At 34.7% G+C, this 14406-nt stretch overlaps 1 protein-coding gene across 1 annotated transcript; it reads right to left on the bottom strand.

Annotated features, from left to right (window-relative positions):
- Window positions 1-4845: 4845 nt before the first annotated feature.
- On the bottom strand, window positions 4846-7955 carry LOC141610266 (putative disease resistance protein At1g52660). Its single transcript, XM_074428609.1, has 2 exons — window positions 6772-7955; window positions 4846-5604 (listed from the first exon to the last, which is right to left on the bottom strand). The coding sequence occupies exons 1-2, from the start codon at window positions 7919-7921 to the stop codon at window positions 4880-4882; spliced, it is 1875 nt and encodes a 624-aa protein (XP_074284710.1). The 5' UTR covers window positions 7922-7955; the 3' UTR covers window positions 4846-4879.
- Window positions 7956-14406: the final 6451 nt, after the last annotated feature.

Genomic DNA, 14406 nt, shown 5'->3' with positions numbered 1-14406 from the left:
AACATCTCTGCTAGAAAAGATTGTATGACTGTCCAAGTCATACAATTTATAACCCTTTTGGTTATAAGGATACCCAATGAATAAACATTTTCTTGCCCTCTTCTGAAATTTATCTGTAGCAGTAGGAGGCATTGATGCAAAACACAAACTACCAAATATTCTCAATTCATCATAGCTTGGTTTAGTCTTGAATAATAACTCATAAGGAGTTTTCCATTTCAACACAGCAGTTGGCATTTTATTAATGAGATAGGTTGCTGTTAGCAAGCACTCACTCCAAAATTTAATAGGGACATTAGACTGTATTTGAAGTGCCCTAGCAGTGTCTAGTAAATGTCTGTGTTTTCTCTCCACTCTGCCATTTTGTTGAGGCCTCCCTACTATAGATTTTTGATGTACTATGCCTTTTTCATTAAAAAACTCTCTACAATAAGTCTGCAAAAACTCTGTGCCATTGTCTGATCTAATGACCTGAATTTGTTTACCAAACTGAGTAGCAACATAAGATACAAACCCCTTCACCAAAACAGGTACCTGAGTCTTGTTATGCATTAAAAAAGTCCAGGTTAACCTAGAGTGGTCATCTAAGATGGTAAAAAATGACCTAGCACCAGTCAAAGTAGGAATCCTGTAAGGTCCCCACACATCCATGTGCACCAACTGAAAACAATGACTAGCATAAGACAAACTTTTAGGAAAAGGCAAAGTGTGATGCTTAGCAAGGACACAAGTATCACAATTGAATTTCTTTATTCCTTTAAAAGAGTCATGACTTACATGCTTCATTTTGTCTAATGATGAATGCCCCAATCTAGCATGTAACAAACTTACATCCTTATTCTTATTTAATGCATTAGCACTACTTACAAAAGCTCTATTATTAGCCAAATTACAGCTAGCTGCTGAAAAACAAGTACTACTAGTTCTTAGCTTGTATAAATCCCCATTCCTCTTAGCCAATGCAACTATTTCCTTACTTGTAGGGTCCTGAAACACACAATTAGAATCCAAAAACAACACAAGTAAGCCAGCAGTGGTGATTAGTTTTCTTACAGATAATAAGTTCTGTTTAAAATCTGGAATAAATAACACATTCTGCAATGTTATCTTATCAGTGATTCTAGCATGCCCTGACTGATATACTACCTTTATACTCCCATCAGACAACCCCACATAAACAGGCTTAGGCAAACATACTATATTATGAAGCAAAGACAAATTGGAGGTCATATGATCAGACGCTCCTGTGTCCACAATCCAGTCTATATTTGAGCTAGAATTATTAACTGCACCGGCTTGAGAAGACTGATACATACCAGCAAAATTGACAGACGACTGAAGTGTGGAATGTGATGGCTCAGGCTTTTCATTCAGGGCTTGTAAAACCTTATTCATGACAGAATTAACAATGCCCTGAACAAAATCAGGAGAGACATGAGCATTAGTTGATATCTGGTTATTTCCAGAAAACCCCATGGAACGATTGCCAGCAGAAGAGTCAGACATTTGGGTATGATTCACAGAGAATGGAGCTATATCTTGATACTGAGAATCTTGATCTGAATAAAAAACCTCAGCATTATTAACAGCTTTAGATGACCCTGCATCCCCATTGTTCTTGCCCTTCTTAGCATTAAAGGCCTTAAACTTGTAGCACCTTTCCTTGATATGTCCTTTGACATTGCAAAAAGTACAAGTCTTGCGTCTCCAACACTCATCAATTGTATGCCCAGTCCTTCCACAGAATTCACAAGACTTCTCATCTTCAGGATCACCAACATCACTATCCTTAAGACGTTTCTTGCTAGTTTCATCTTTAGAAGAATAAGACTGATTACGCTTCTTGGCTGCATAAGCAACTGACTCCACAGCAACATCAGAAGTTACATCATTAATTAACTTCTGACGTTCAACCTTTTGCAACATCCCCAAAGCTTTGTTAATGGGAGGCAAAGGATCTAAGGTCAGTATGTGTGTCTGCAACTGCTCAAAACCAGAGTTCAATCCCATTAAGAGTCAGACGCTTTGCTGTGTCTCCTATCCAAAGAACCTCTTAAGCAACTGACGAGTACAATTATTCATAGCTCCACAGGTACACTGTGGGATTGGATCCATGGTGTCGATATTTTCCCACAAATTCTTGATCTTTCCATAGTAATCAAGAATGGAGGATGTGTCTTGTGAAACATTACTTAAATCCTTTTTAAGAGCATATAAATCCAATACATTCAATTGACCATATCGCTCAAGGATGTCAGACCACAAATACTTAGCAGATGCAGCATATTGCAGATTATTAACTACAGGCTTTGCAATGGAATTCTTAATCCAACGAGAGACGAGAATGTCGCACCTTACCCAGGAATTGTGTTTCTTGTCGGTAGCAGGAGGACAGGGACACTCGCCATTAATAAACCCGACCTTGTTCTTAGAGAGAAGTGCCCAGATTATCTCTCGCTACCATTGAACAAAGTTTGAGCCATCAAAGAGAAAAGAAGACAGAGTTAAGCTTGGTTGATCTGTCTGAGAGAGAAAGAGAGGATCGTCTAAAGGGGAATACAACGTTTCTTCAAGCATGATTAGAAATTAGAGTTTATTGTGCGGAAGCAATTGATAAAATTGATTGAAAAGGATCTTTTATTTAGGCTGATACCATATAAACACCAAGATATTCATTAATGGTGATGAATGATACAGTTGTAGAATAGAGGAAGAAGAAGAAGTAGTTAGAGAGAGATCATGTAAGAGAGTAATATGATTCTATTATTTGAGCAATCAATCTTTACATCAGGGATAGTTGGTATATATATACATCATGTGTAACAAACCTAACTGCCTAACTAATCATGTTCTATGTCGGTTACAGTTTGTTAGTTTGTTACACTTATAACTCATATACTCTACAAGCTCCAGCAGGTAGGGTTAAGTTGAGTATGTATAACGACTTACGAGTGATAGAATTATGAACGGTTGAATATTATTGAATTGCATTTCATTGTTTACGATTCATGAATACAACTTATATACTAGAGTACAGGGCTACGATTCTAGGGTTACATAATTAGAGAATATGGAAATCGAAATATACACAAGATACGGAAAATATATGACGCTAGAACTAGGAAATATTTACCATAAACGACCTAGCTAAATATATTACAATAACTAGAATTAGGAATAAGATATATTCTCTATAACGAGTACTTATTACTTGTACGAATTCTTATTTAAGACGATAATATTTGTTTTAAATTTAAAATGGGTTAAGTGTAGTAGATGAGATAAAAAGAGGATATGCATTGATAAAAACGTTTTTCAAATACACACGCAATGCAAATTGAAGCATATTTGATCATTTGGCCAATTTGATTTAAAACGGATAATCTTGTCATAAGGGAGAGACTCAACGATGCCAATTGATTTGGAAAATGAAATCATGTCAACTCTTGTTGGATGGTACCGGTGGTACTTAATTTAGATATCATTCAAAGTATGATTATTGTACATTGTACGAGTACTTTGAGTTTCATTTCTCTCTTTTAGTTTTCAATTACAAAATGATGGAACACTATAGGTGATTTTACACTTGTAAATTAGACGGGGTGGGTATACGTAAATGCAACTTAACGTAAGTGACTCGTGCAAGTTAACTTAATATTCATAGAGCCGCTTTCCGTTTACCCTAAAATGAATATTATTGTGAATTAAATAGGCCTATAATTTCATCTCCCTAATACACATTATTTAAGTTTCTAGAACTTCAAATACGAGTCCTCAACCGCATTGCCTTGAGAATTATTGAAACAATTCATAGTACACTCATTGCCTCATGTAGTCACATAGTCGTGTAGTACCACATCCTCACGTGTAGGGTGGAATTTACTATTTGCAAGAAACTTCAATGATCACGAAAGCGAGATGACAATTTGTCCAAAATGAAAGTAATCTAAGGAAAATACAAATTCTCATTTGTGATGGACATATCCGTCGCAAGCTTGCAACGGATCAGGTATACCCACATGGGGTAGATAAGACAAAAGCAAAATGTCTAGGGAATACCAATCTGTTTTGTCTTATTTACCCACATGGTTAGTACTTGACCCGTCAGCAAGTTGTCATAACGAATATACGCCCATCACACCTTTTTGCTGCCTAAGGAATTAAATCTCATGACGTTTGATAATTTTTTTTTTTTTTTTTTTTAAATGAGCGCATTATGTTGTGGATAAGAATCGAATCCCTAATTTCACAGCTGGGGTGAGAGAACTTTTATCCTCACTCGGAGAACTAACTCTTGTTATTTGATAATTCTATATTTTCAATACCCGAGTTCAATACTTTTGATAATCAGACGAGTTTTAAACCAGGTCAACCGATTGGTTGCGAATACGGATGGTCGGTCTGGAGTTCTGGACCAAACAAAAGATGGACTCTTGCAAACTCAGCAAAGCCGCTACATGAAACAACGACATTGCTCTTAGATACTAGTATTATGTAGACACATTCATCACAAATAATAAAAACGTTCCAACATACTCCTATCACCCTTTGCATTTGCAGAGCATGGATAGAAAACCAAAGTACAATCCACCAAATGTCAATCTAACGATTGAATTTCAGATGCGCATTTCTCACATTCTTCCTCAAACCAATTAAATACGGAATCATTGTTGGATAGCTTAAAGCCTGAACTCCTATTTCCATCGGATCTCCCTCACAAATTCGTAATGGCTGGCGTAACTGTGCAAGACCTATTTCTCGTCAAAGTTGATGCACTAAAAATGACAAACAGTTTTTTGATTTAACTTGTATTAACCATTTAGAAATCATATCCAATTGTTACAAAACACGCAAAACAAAATTCGTATCATGGCCGCGATCAATAAGCCAAATCCAAGGAGAGTTTTGCTATGAAAAAGGGTCCACTGGTATTCTCCAAGGTAATACTTGAGACACATCCACCATGAGTGTCTTCACGATGCGCACCGGAGCCTGATAATAAGTGGAAGATATACGGCATCTGTATGAAGAAATGGTCTTTCCATCTAACTTCTGTAAAAACCTTGTCGTGTACTTGATTGTCGTTTGATGTATTGTCCCAAGCAAGCATCCAGTCACAATCATTGTCATAAGCATTTTTGCCAGTGTAAACGATAGCTCCTCTTGAACCACCGCGACCAACATTAAAGTTGTCATGCACGTGAACAAACACACCCCACTGCCCATTCTCAACCGTCTTAGGATGTAACTCTTCACTGAGGTGCCCATTCCAATCCTTTTGCCCCGAAAAATGGAGGGTTGATCCGGTGGCATTGTAAAAGAGACAGATTGTGACAACTCCATTTCCATGTTTCGTCTTTAGCCAGTTTACATATTCACGAGCCTCAACATCCTTGCCACCTTCCGTTTCTCTATCGAATGCTGCAACTGCTAAATCTCTGACTGTTATTCGTGTTCTACTCACATACTGTGGCAATCTCCTTACTGTCTTTTCAGTGATTGGACTCCCAAATACAAGATCTGTATCACCTAATTTAGTTCTTAGAGTGGTTGTACATTCCTCCTCCTCGTCTTCCATTGATATCTGGTTTTCTATTATTTCTTCTGTGCACAACAACAGTAATGAAGATGCACACAGATTTTAGATATAACCTCAGAAGAAACAATATATTAATGATAAATACAAGGGCTGTATTTAGAGCAATAGCAATAGTGGTTCTTAATCTTGGGGTTATCAATAAGAACCCAAAATAAAAAGTTATTCTATTGCAACTACAAGGTTGTTCTTAATTATAAGAATTAAGTTCTAAAATAAGAACTTGGTTGTTTATACATGAGAATTTGAGGACCAATAAACATGACTTTGAAAATTGTGAATACCAATTACATATTTACTATTTTCCATTTAAGAACTTTATAAAAATGTTATCTATTATAAATAAAAGTTCTTAAAAACTGGAATTAATGAAATGTGACATGCCAAGATAAGAACTTTATGTAGAGTTCTTCTATTGCTATTGCTCTTAAGGTACCAAAAAGGAAAGAAAAACTTAAATTAAGCATTAATGACATCAATTTACGCGTAATTGTGTTATAAATCCCTAATTTAATTCATTTTGGAAAGTAATTTAATTCTTAAATACAGCCCTTAGGGCTGTATTTATCATTACCCCTAATAAAAACACGGAATTATTATTCATTCTAAACAACCTTAATCCAGTTTTGATAATATATTAATAAAAACACGGAATTATTATTCATTCTAAACAACCTTAATCCGGTTTTGATAAAGAGAGATTTTTTTTGTATTCTCCACATTGAAAATTGTGTCGAAAATAGCATCGAGGAACAAATGTTACTCCCTCCTATTCTATATTTTCTTCCTTATTTCCTAAAACGGATTATTTAGGTTTTCTTCCCCTTTCTTATTCTGGAAACTTTTACTCTTATTTTATTCATCCCTCTCTCCTATCACCAAACCCCACTCAACTCTTTTACCCATATTTTATTACTTTCCTTAATGTTTTGACCCCACAATTCCTTATTTAACTCATAATTATTCATCCCTCTCTCCAACAACTAAACCCCACCCAACTTTTTACTCTTATTTTATTTCTCTCCTTAATTCCCGTGCCCACAAACAAGGGGAAGAAAATATGAAATTGGAGGGAATACTTCATTGTAGAAAACAGAAACAAATTTAGCGAGTCATTTTCTTTATTCCAAACTGATCATACTGAAAGTACATAACTCCAAACTGCAGATATATACCTTGTGAATTGGACATAGGCCCCCTCAAAGATTTAACAGCATTAGTCCAGTCAAGAGCTGTCATTTTGCCAGCCATGTCATGAGCCATTTTGATAAGGACAGAAGGTACACCACGACATTCCGCAACAAGTTCTTTTGCAAGATGGTAAATTTTAGGATTTGAATTCAAGGTGTCTTCGCCAGTTATATCAGAGAATAGTCTCCAAGAATCCTTAAGCCCCAGAGGTTCAACTTTAATAATTTTTTGAGCACGCATTTGGGTACATATTTTCTCCAAGTTTGTCGTAAATACTACCTTAGACATGTTTGAGTTTCTCAGAGGAACCCCTATTTCCGTGAGGTTAATTGACTCAAAAATATCATCTAATAAAAGCACAAACTTCTTCGTCTTTAGCACATTCAAAATGTCTACTGCTTTCTCAGAAAGGCTTTTGCTCATCCAGACGTCCCCAGAAAACCCAATCTTTTTTCCAATATGATTCTGGATGTTTTCAAGCTTCAATTGTTTTGAAACAGAGACCCAAATCACCAAATCAAAACTGATTTCATTGCAGATCTTGTTGTTGATCTGCATCAAGAGAGCAGTTTTACCAACTCCACTCTCGCCAAATAAGCCCACAATACCAACCTCCTCATCCAACAGGTAGCTATAAATGCTGTCTAATTTCAGTTCCAAACCCACGGTCGGTTCACAAGGGATCTCAACCAAAGCTTCTGGAAGTGCTATAGTAGCTACTACCTTGAACTCTTTCCCTTGTTGTATTAAATCATTTACTTCCTTCAATCTTCTCACCACCTTTTTCCCGAACTTGTAACTGGAAACATAATTTGTCGAACAACATGCAATGCAGAGCTTCGCTGTTTCTTGTTGACGATTTTCCAAGAGCCCTTTAATTCTGTCTATCTTAAGATCCACCCTTGAAAGCCACAGTTGTACTTGATCCAAACACTTTTTTCCTTGTCTCTCTTCAATGTTAATGCATGTTATCATGTCGTTCTCTAAACTTCTTAATTCATGAGCTAACGTCTCCAAGCGTTTAAGATTATGTTCTAGGTCACTCACGTACTCCCATTTTCCACCAATGCAATCCAGGCAGCGAGTAATTACGGCATCGCCGCATGAAAACTGTGTTTGGAAGATATTGCCCATATAAAAGCTTCACAAAAGCAAGAAGCAAACAATTGAAAATAGTTGCAATGATAAATGACTACAAATTAGTAGACAGCAACAGACAACTTGGATGATACTCAAAACAAAATCTCACGGACACTATCCGTCTAAAGTTGTAGATGAGTCAAATATGTGACCACTTAATAAGACAAACAAAGTGGAATGGTGGGGTTACTATTCATGCAAAAATGAGATTATTTGACCCGTCTACATCTTTAGACGGATATACCCGTCTATAATGAGACTAATTGTGGAAATTATTTAGGCTCAGTTGTGTTGGTCACCAACTTCTCATAACTTCTGCAGAGTGCAGACAACTTGCTTTGTGTTTTGAAAACCACAAGAACAAGAATGCATAAACAATCATTACAAGATTGTAACATTGGTTGATTACATGTGGGCGTATTTTAATGAACGGAAATTTTTAATATGGGTGTCTGAGATTTGGCCTAGTTTCGATCAGGGGCGGCCCGTTGGGCGTGCAATTCGGTTCTTGGAACCGGGGCCTAACAGAGAAAAGGGCCTCAATACTTCTGTAAAGTCTGTAACTATACCTCATGTTGTACTAGTTGCCATGGTGGTAAAATTCCTATTTTCCTCTCCAAAAGGTCACAGGTTCGACTTTTACTTATGACATTTTTTCCAATTATTCTAACTTCTTATTTTTTCCAATTAGTTTGGTACTTATCTAACTTTTGTACTTTGTCTTAAACTTTAAATTACATATTTCCGCAAGTTATAAAATAAGACGGTTTTATAGTGAGACAGTCCATTTTTATATATAAAAAATATTCATTTAATGCTAATAAATAAGTGGTCTTTTACATAATGCGACCGTTTCTATCAAGTATTCAGTGTAAGACCGTCTCATGCAATAACTACGGTTACATTTCACATTATATTAAGGTAAGTATGATTATTTCGAATAAAGATGGAATGAAATAAGTACAATTAATACAAAGTGTAAATAGTTTATTTTATTTTTCAAAAATCACGACGATGATACTTGAGGCCTCAAAATAAAGTTTGGAACAGGGCCCTCAAATTCTATCGGCCGCCCCTGGTTTCGATCACAAATTCTTATTTATGACTGCTGATATCCGTCACAAATTTATGACGGGTCAAATAAAATCCACATTGGAGGATAAAGACAGATTCTTTAACCACCCATCATTAAGTAGCAAAAACAATTTTAGAAAATATTATGAATAATCATTAAAATATTCATGATAAAAAATTTCGGGGCATTACAGTGTATGGCCAACAAGATTACTTGAATAAGTAAACTAGATTACTTATGCAAGTAAACCGATTTATTGCATAAGGATCTCGGTTTAGACTTGGACAATAATCAACTAGTTTGGTAGTGTTACTCAAGCTTCAATAATATTTACAATTCTTTAATCACTTGGACTTGATGGTGTGTGATATTTTAATGTGTGAAATATACATTACTTTGCCATTATAAATACTCTTATAAAATGTTGATAATGAGAGTGAGTGATGGTAGAGAGGTTTCTTGTTCGTATAAAGGAGTATATATACATTATTACTAATGAGAGTTATGCCATTGGAATTTAAAGGGACAAGTCTAGAATCATGCATCATATATTTATGGACATCCATAATACATGTATTTTATAACAAATATCGTACTTATTTCATTTGGACAAGTGTGTAACAACAAAAAGAAGAAGATTTTAGCAGAATTTAATCGAGTAACTTGCAGAATCGTTTATCGCTTTTAATACTTTAAGTCGTGTTTTGCAAAATTGTGTCGAGTCTTTTGAAAAGAGCTAGTTCGTTGCGCTAAGACATTTATCTTGTTCGATAATCCCGTGTTAGTAGTTAAACGTTATCTCCTTCGTTTAAAGTGTGAACATATATGAGATTCGTGAGTCTTGTAACAAACCGAGATAGAACCAAATCAAAGTTTTAGGATAGAGTTATTCTAAGCAAATCAAAGTTTTATTGCATATTAGCTTTAAGCATCAGAGTCTTTTGACGGAGTAGCCCAAAGCATAAGTCTTGAAGCGGAATAACTTTGAGCAGAAATCTTATTGCGGAGTAGGTTTAAGCAAATAGCAACCGGAGTAGGTTTATTATTTATTATTTGCAATTAGTTCTAGCTAAACCAAACCAACCTTCAAGAAACTGTTACCTTAAGATGAATTATTACTTTAGCAAATTGATTATTACCGCCTCCGTGTGGAGGCGATACTTGTCTTACCACTAGCTATTAGTTAGTATTGAGTTAGGTTTATTTTGATATAGGTGATATGACTTTAGCCTTATCATAAGACTTGGCTTGGAAGCTCGTTTAGGCTCGTTTGTAGTTTTTTTGTACAATTTTTATACTTAAATATAAATTTATTTTAAATTATATGCTATTTAGAAATTTATAAGCATATTATAATATGGTATTTTTTAGTATTTTATAATCTTATTTGTTATTTAAAAATATTTATATTTAGTTAGATTAAAAAGGCGAGACAGTGAAAATAGTATAAAGACAAAACGAGCTCCACTCGAACCGAAGCCGAGTTTTAGCTTCAATTTGTTTAGGCTCGACGAGCTTCGAGCTGAGCCCGAGCTTGAGCTAAAAATTTCGAGCCGAGCCCAAGCCCACCCGAGGTCGAGCCTAGACTAGCTCGTTTACAACCCTACATAGCGGATATCGGTTTTTTATTCTTCAAATCAAGGAGCTAACACTTTAGAAAAATCTCTTTATTCATGAATTCAAGAAACCAATCACTATAATTAATAAAATTCTCCGGCTTTTATATATGGGAAATGATAAATACAACCCAATGGGTTGTATTTAAGCATTTAATACCCTTCTAAATTTGGTATTAATTTAGAAATTAAAGAATAAATTATACATAAATAAATGCAATTAATGCATATATTAAGTATTTATTTCCTTTTTTGGTTATTTAAATACAACCCATTTATCATTTCCCTTTATATATACAGAGGATTGTAACATTCAAATTACAATAAAAAAATGGCCACATAAATAACAACGGAGTATGTGTTAATAAACAATATATATTGGCAATATTGCCTTTATGCTATAGGCAAATAGACCGGTCAGATTCTCTCAATTTTCTTAAAAAAAAATGAGCCTTTTTTTTTTAAATGGTCCATATTAAAATCTTGTGACTATCAAATGATTGTGAACGCTTCATAAAAGTTATGTTTTAGTGAATGAGGAGATAACTATATTAAAACAGCGCATCTTATTTCAGATGACTGTTTCTCGTCTGAAATAAGACGGGCAACATGTTGTCATTTTACAATAAAATGTTGTTATTTTCTGATAACATGTTACCATTATATTTCATAGTCATTTTTTGGGTAAAAATTGACACCTCTAGTGATAACATTTTGTGGATTAAATGATTTCATTCTCTTAAAAAATGATCATATTTTGTCGGTCTTATTTCAGAAAGAAAAACAACTTGTTTGAAATAAGAATTTGTGATATTAAAATATTACAATAGTATATTGAGTATTAGAGAGGAAATTGTTGTGCAATCCCATAGGTTAAGGGTTTAAAAGTGTGTCACTCTTCAAAGGTTTGGTACGGAGAGTTGAAAAAAACATTACTTCCATGCAAGGGTGGAGCCAAAATTTCAAAAATGGGGTAGCCGAATGCGGTATAACATTGGATAGTGATAGGGCGCCACCGGGTGACGCCCAAATTGGGTGCCACCCTCTCACAACAATTGTTTATTGAAGGGGTCCCCACTCACCCCATGTGAGAGGGTGGCGCCCAAATTGGGTGTCACCCGGTGGCGCCATTTCATTTTCCAAGATAATAATATAAGTCGTAGAATTTCAAATTACAAACTTGACACGCAACACTAATTTAATCATAATAAATTTAACGCAATTTATTTTCGCAGTACGATTTTTACTCATTATAGTACTCTTTGCACCAAATTTTCCATTTGTCTACCCTTAACAAAAAAAACATCAAGCCTAATTTTCTCTACCTTCTCTCTATTATTGAACTTTAAGCTTCTTCAATCTCCTTAAAAATTTCCAATTACGAACGATTATTCGAATGAATATCATGTATTTAATTCATTAATCTCATATTAATTAATTAATTTGCTTTTTCTTACAGTTTTATTCCTTTTTAATTAGGGTTCATGTCTAAATTAATTAAGGGCTAATTAGTGTGATATGACGGGCCGGGGTTTAATTTGTTGGTTGTCAGCGTAGTACATGGTTGGATTTTTCTTAATTTTTTTTTTGTTTTCTATTTAGTAATTGGTATGCTAAAGCTTTCTCAACCAAGAATGAATTCAGTACGTAATGCATCAAAGCTTTTTCAATGTAGTGCATCAATATGATTTTATTAATATCGAAAAGTTGCAGATGAGCGAAGAACGAGTAAATATGTCAATATTTTTTTTTCAATGGAGTACGTAGAACCGTGGCCAGTGCAACCGACACCATCCCACACAACCACCATGACCCACCAGTGCAACACCACCGCTGCATCCCCAATGGCGGCGACAAAGTCAACGACAACCGTCTCAGTAGTGGGTTTTTGAAATTAGAAGGCAATGGAAGTATGAAATTAGAGAGAATATATTAGAGAGAAGTTAGAGAGTGAAAATAGGAGGAAAAATGAAAGGGGTATAATTGTCAATGGTATACTACGATGAGTAAAATATGTACTGCGAAAATAAATAATTATTTAATGGTACATTAGAAGGAGATAAGTTGATTTCGATTTAATATTCCGAAAACATAATTAAATAGACAAAGAACCACATTAAAACAACTTAATTTTCAAAAATCGTCATGACTAAATCCTAAACCATTAATACTAGTTACTAATTAACTTAAACATAAAGCATAAATTGTACAAATTGAATGAAAGATTAAAGCATAAGAACCAGAAGTTATGATTAATGGGTTGGCACAAAAATTAAAAGCAAACTAATAAGTAATGCATAAAATAAATACATGATTACCTCAAAATATAGTAGGCACCAAAATAGCAAAGAAGAATGATGGTAACTAATGTGCAAGAATAAGAGGTATGAAATGGGAAATTTAAATTTTCACATACGAATAATTGAGAATTGAGAAGGTAAAAACAATTGAATAATCACAAATTCTTGACTTTTTCTAGGAAGCGCGCAGAAAACAATAGAAAACGTCAAATTTGCAACACTAATTATTACTTTTCGTAACCAAATGTGTTTGGTGTGGTGGTTGCTCACCTCATCCCTTAACCATGAGGTTAGGGGTTCGATCCCTGCCAATGGGAATGGAGCAAGCTCTTTGGCCAGCCGTTTACCTCTTCGTGAGAGCACGCGCGGCGAGGGGATTATACACTGTTGTCGACGGTGGACACCCCGGTTTAGACCCAAAAAAAAAATTATTACTTTTCGTGTTTTGATTCTTTAGTTAAGCCCTATATTTTTCACTAAGTCTTCCTTGCGACGGTATATCCGTTACAAGTTTGTTTGTTTCTGACGGATAAAAAAATATCACTTGTATGGGCAACTAAGACAAAAATCAAACTATGTAAAGAATTATAAATAACTTGTCTTTTTTTTACCCATAGTAAATTTTATTTAACCCGTCAAACTTATTAACAGAGTAACAAAAAAAAATCGCATGCTTAAATTTTTTGGAGTTGGGGTAAACATGGGCAACCCCATGTTACTTGCTCCCTCCACCCCGGTATCCTAGTCAAGGTGCACAAGACAAGAACTACACAAGACAAGAACTAGTCATCCGTCTGCAATGAGAATTAATAGGTAAACACATTAATATAAGGAAAAATTGACGGGATTAATCTGATCTTTAGTCAGTCTTCCAAGAATAATCCAATTTTTATGTAATCCCACCTTTTAACCCTATCTTCTTTAAACAAACCCTCCAGAAAAATGACTCATTAATAGGTAATGTTAGTTACACCTTACACTTGAAATTTCTCTTTTAATTCACTTTTTCACTTAAATATTTGAATTATTAGTTTATTACTAACTTTTCTCCCGCATTCAAAACTCTCTGCCTCCTTTTATACCCCTTTCTCTAACTTTGCTACTTTTTTTTTTTTTTTTAAATGAACACAAATATTGTACGAGTAGATTTTTACATCTTCATAGTAGAGTAAAAGAAGTACATTATTCATCCAATTTATCTACTTGTTGATGGATGATGAAGTTTGACTTGGTAATTGACCTTCACATATAAATATATAAGGGATATTCTCTCGTGTACCCTTGAACTTTTTTGTTTTCTAAGGTGTAACCCTCGTTTTTCACATAAAAATTTTGACCGACAATAATTCTCTGTTGCGAGTTCAGAAAGCGGTAATTTTTTTTTTCAAACCAATTATCTCGTCAAGGCCTTGAATTTGAAAAAAAAATTCACCGATTTTTGAACTCGTAGCCGGTAGTTATGGTTGGTCAAAGCTTTTTTAACGAATA

The sequence above is a fragment of the Silene latifolia genome, chromosome 1 (genome assembly GCF_048544455.1).
Source record: "Silene latifolia isolate original U9 population chromosome 1, ASM4854445v1, whole genome shotgun sequence".
Taxonomy (NCBI): domain Eukaryota; kingdom Viridiplantae; phylum Streptophyta; class Magnoliopsida; order Caryophyllales; family Caryophyllaceae; genus Silene; species Silene latifolia.
This window is presented reverse-complemented; position numbering and strand designations above follow the sequence as displayed.

What these genes read in the sequence shown, in the direction of transcription:
- LOC141610266 (XM_074428609.1), bottom strand. Translation starts at nt 7,921, where the DNA reads ATGGGCAATATCTTCCAAACACAGTTTTCATGCGGCGATGCCGTAATT. An exon ending in GCCTATGTCCAATTCACAAG is followed by an intron (nt 5,605 to 6,771) that starts GTATATATCTGC and finishes TGTTGTGCACAG; the next exon opens with AAGAAATAATAGAAAACCAG.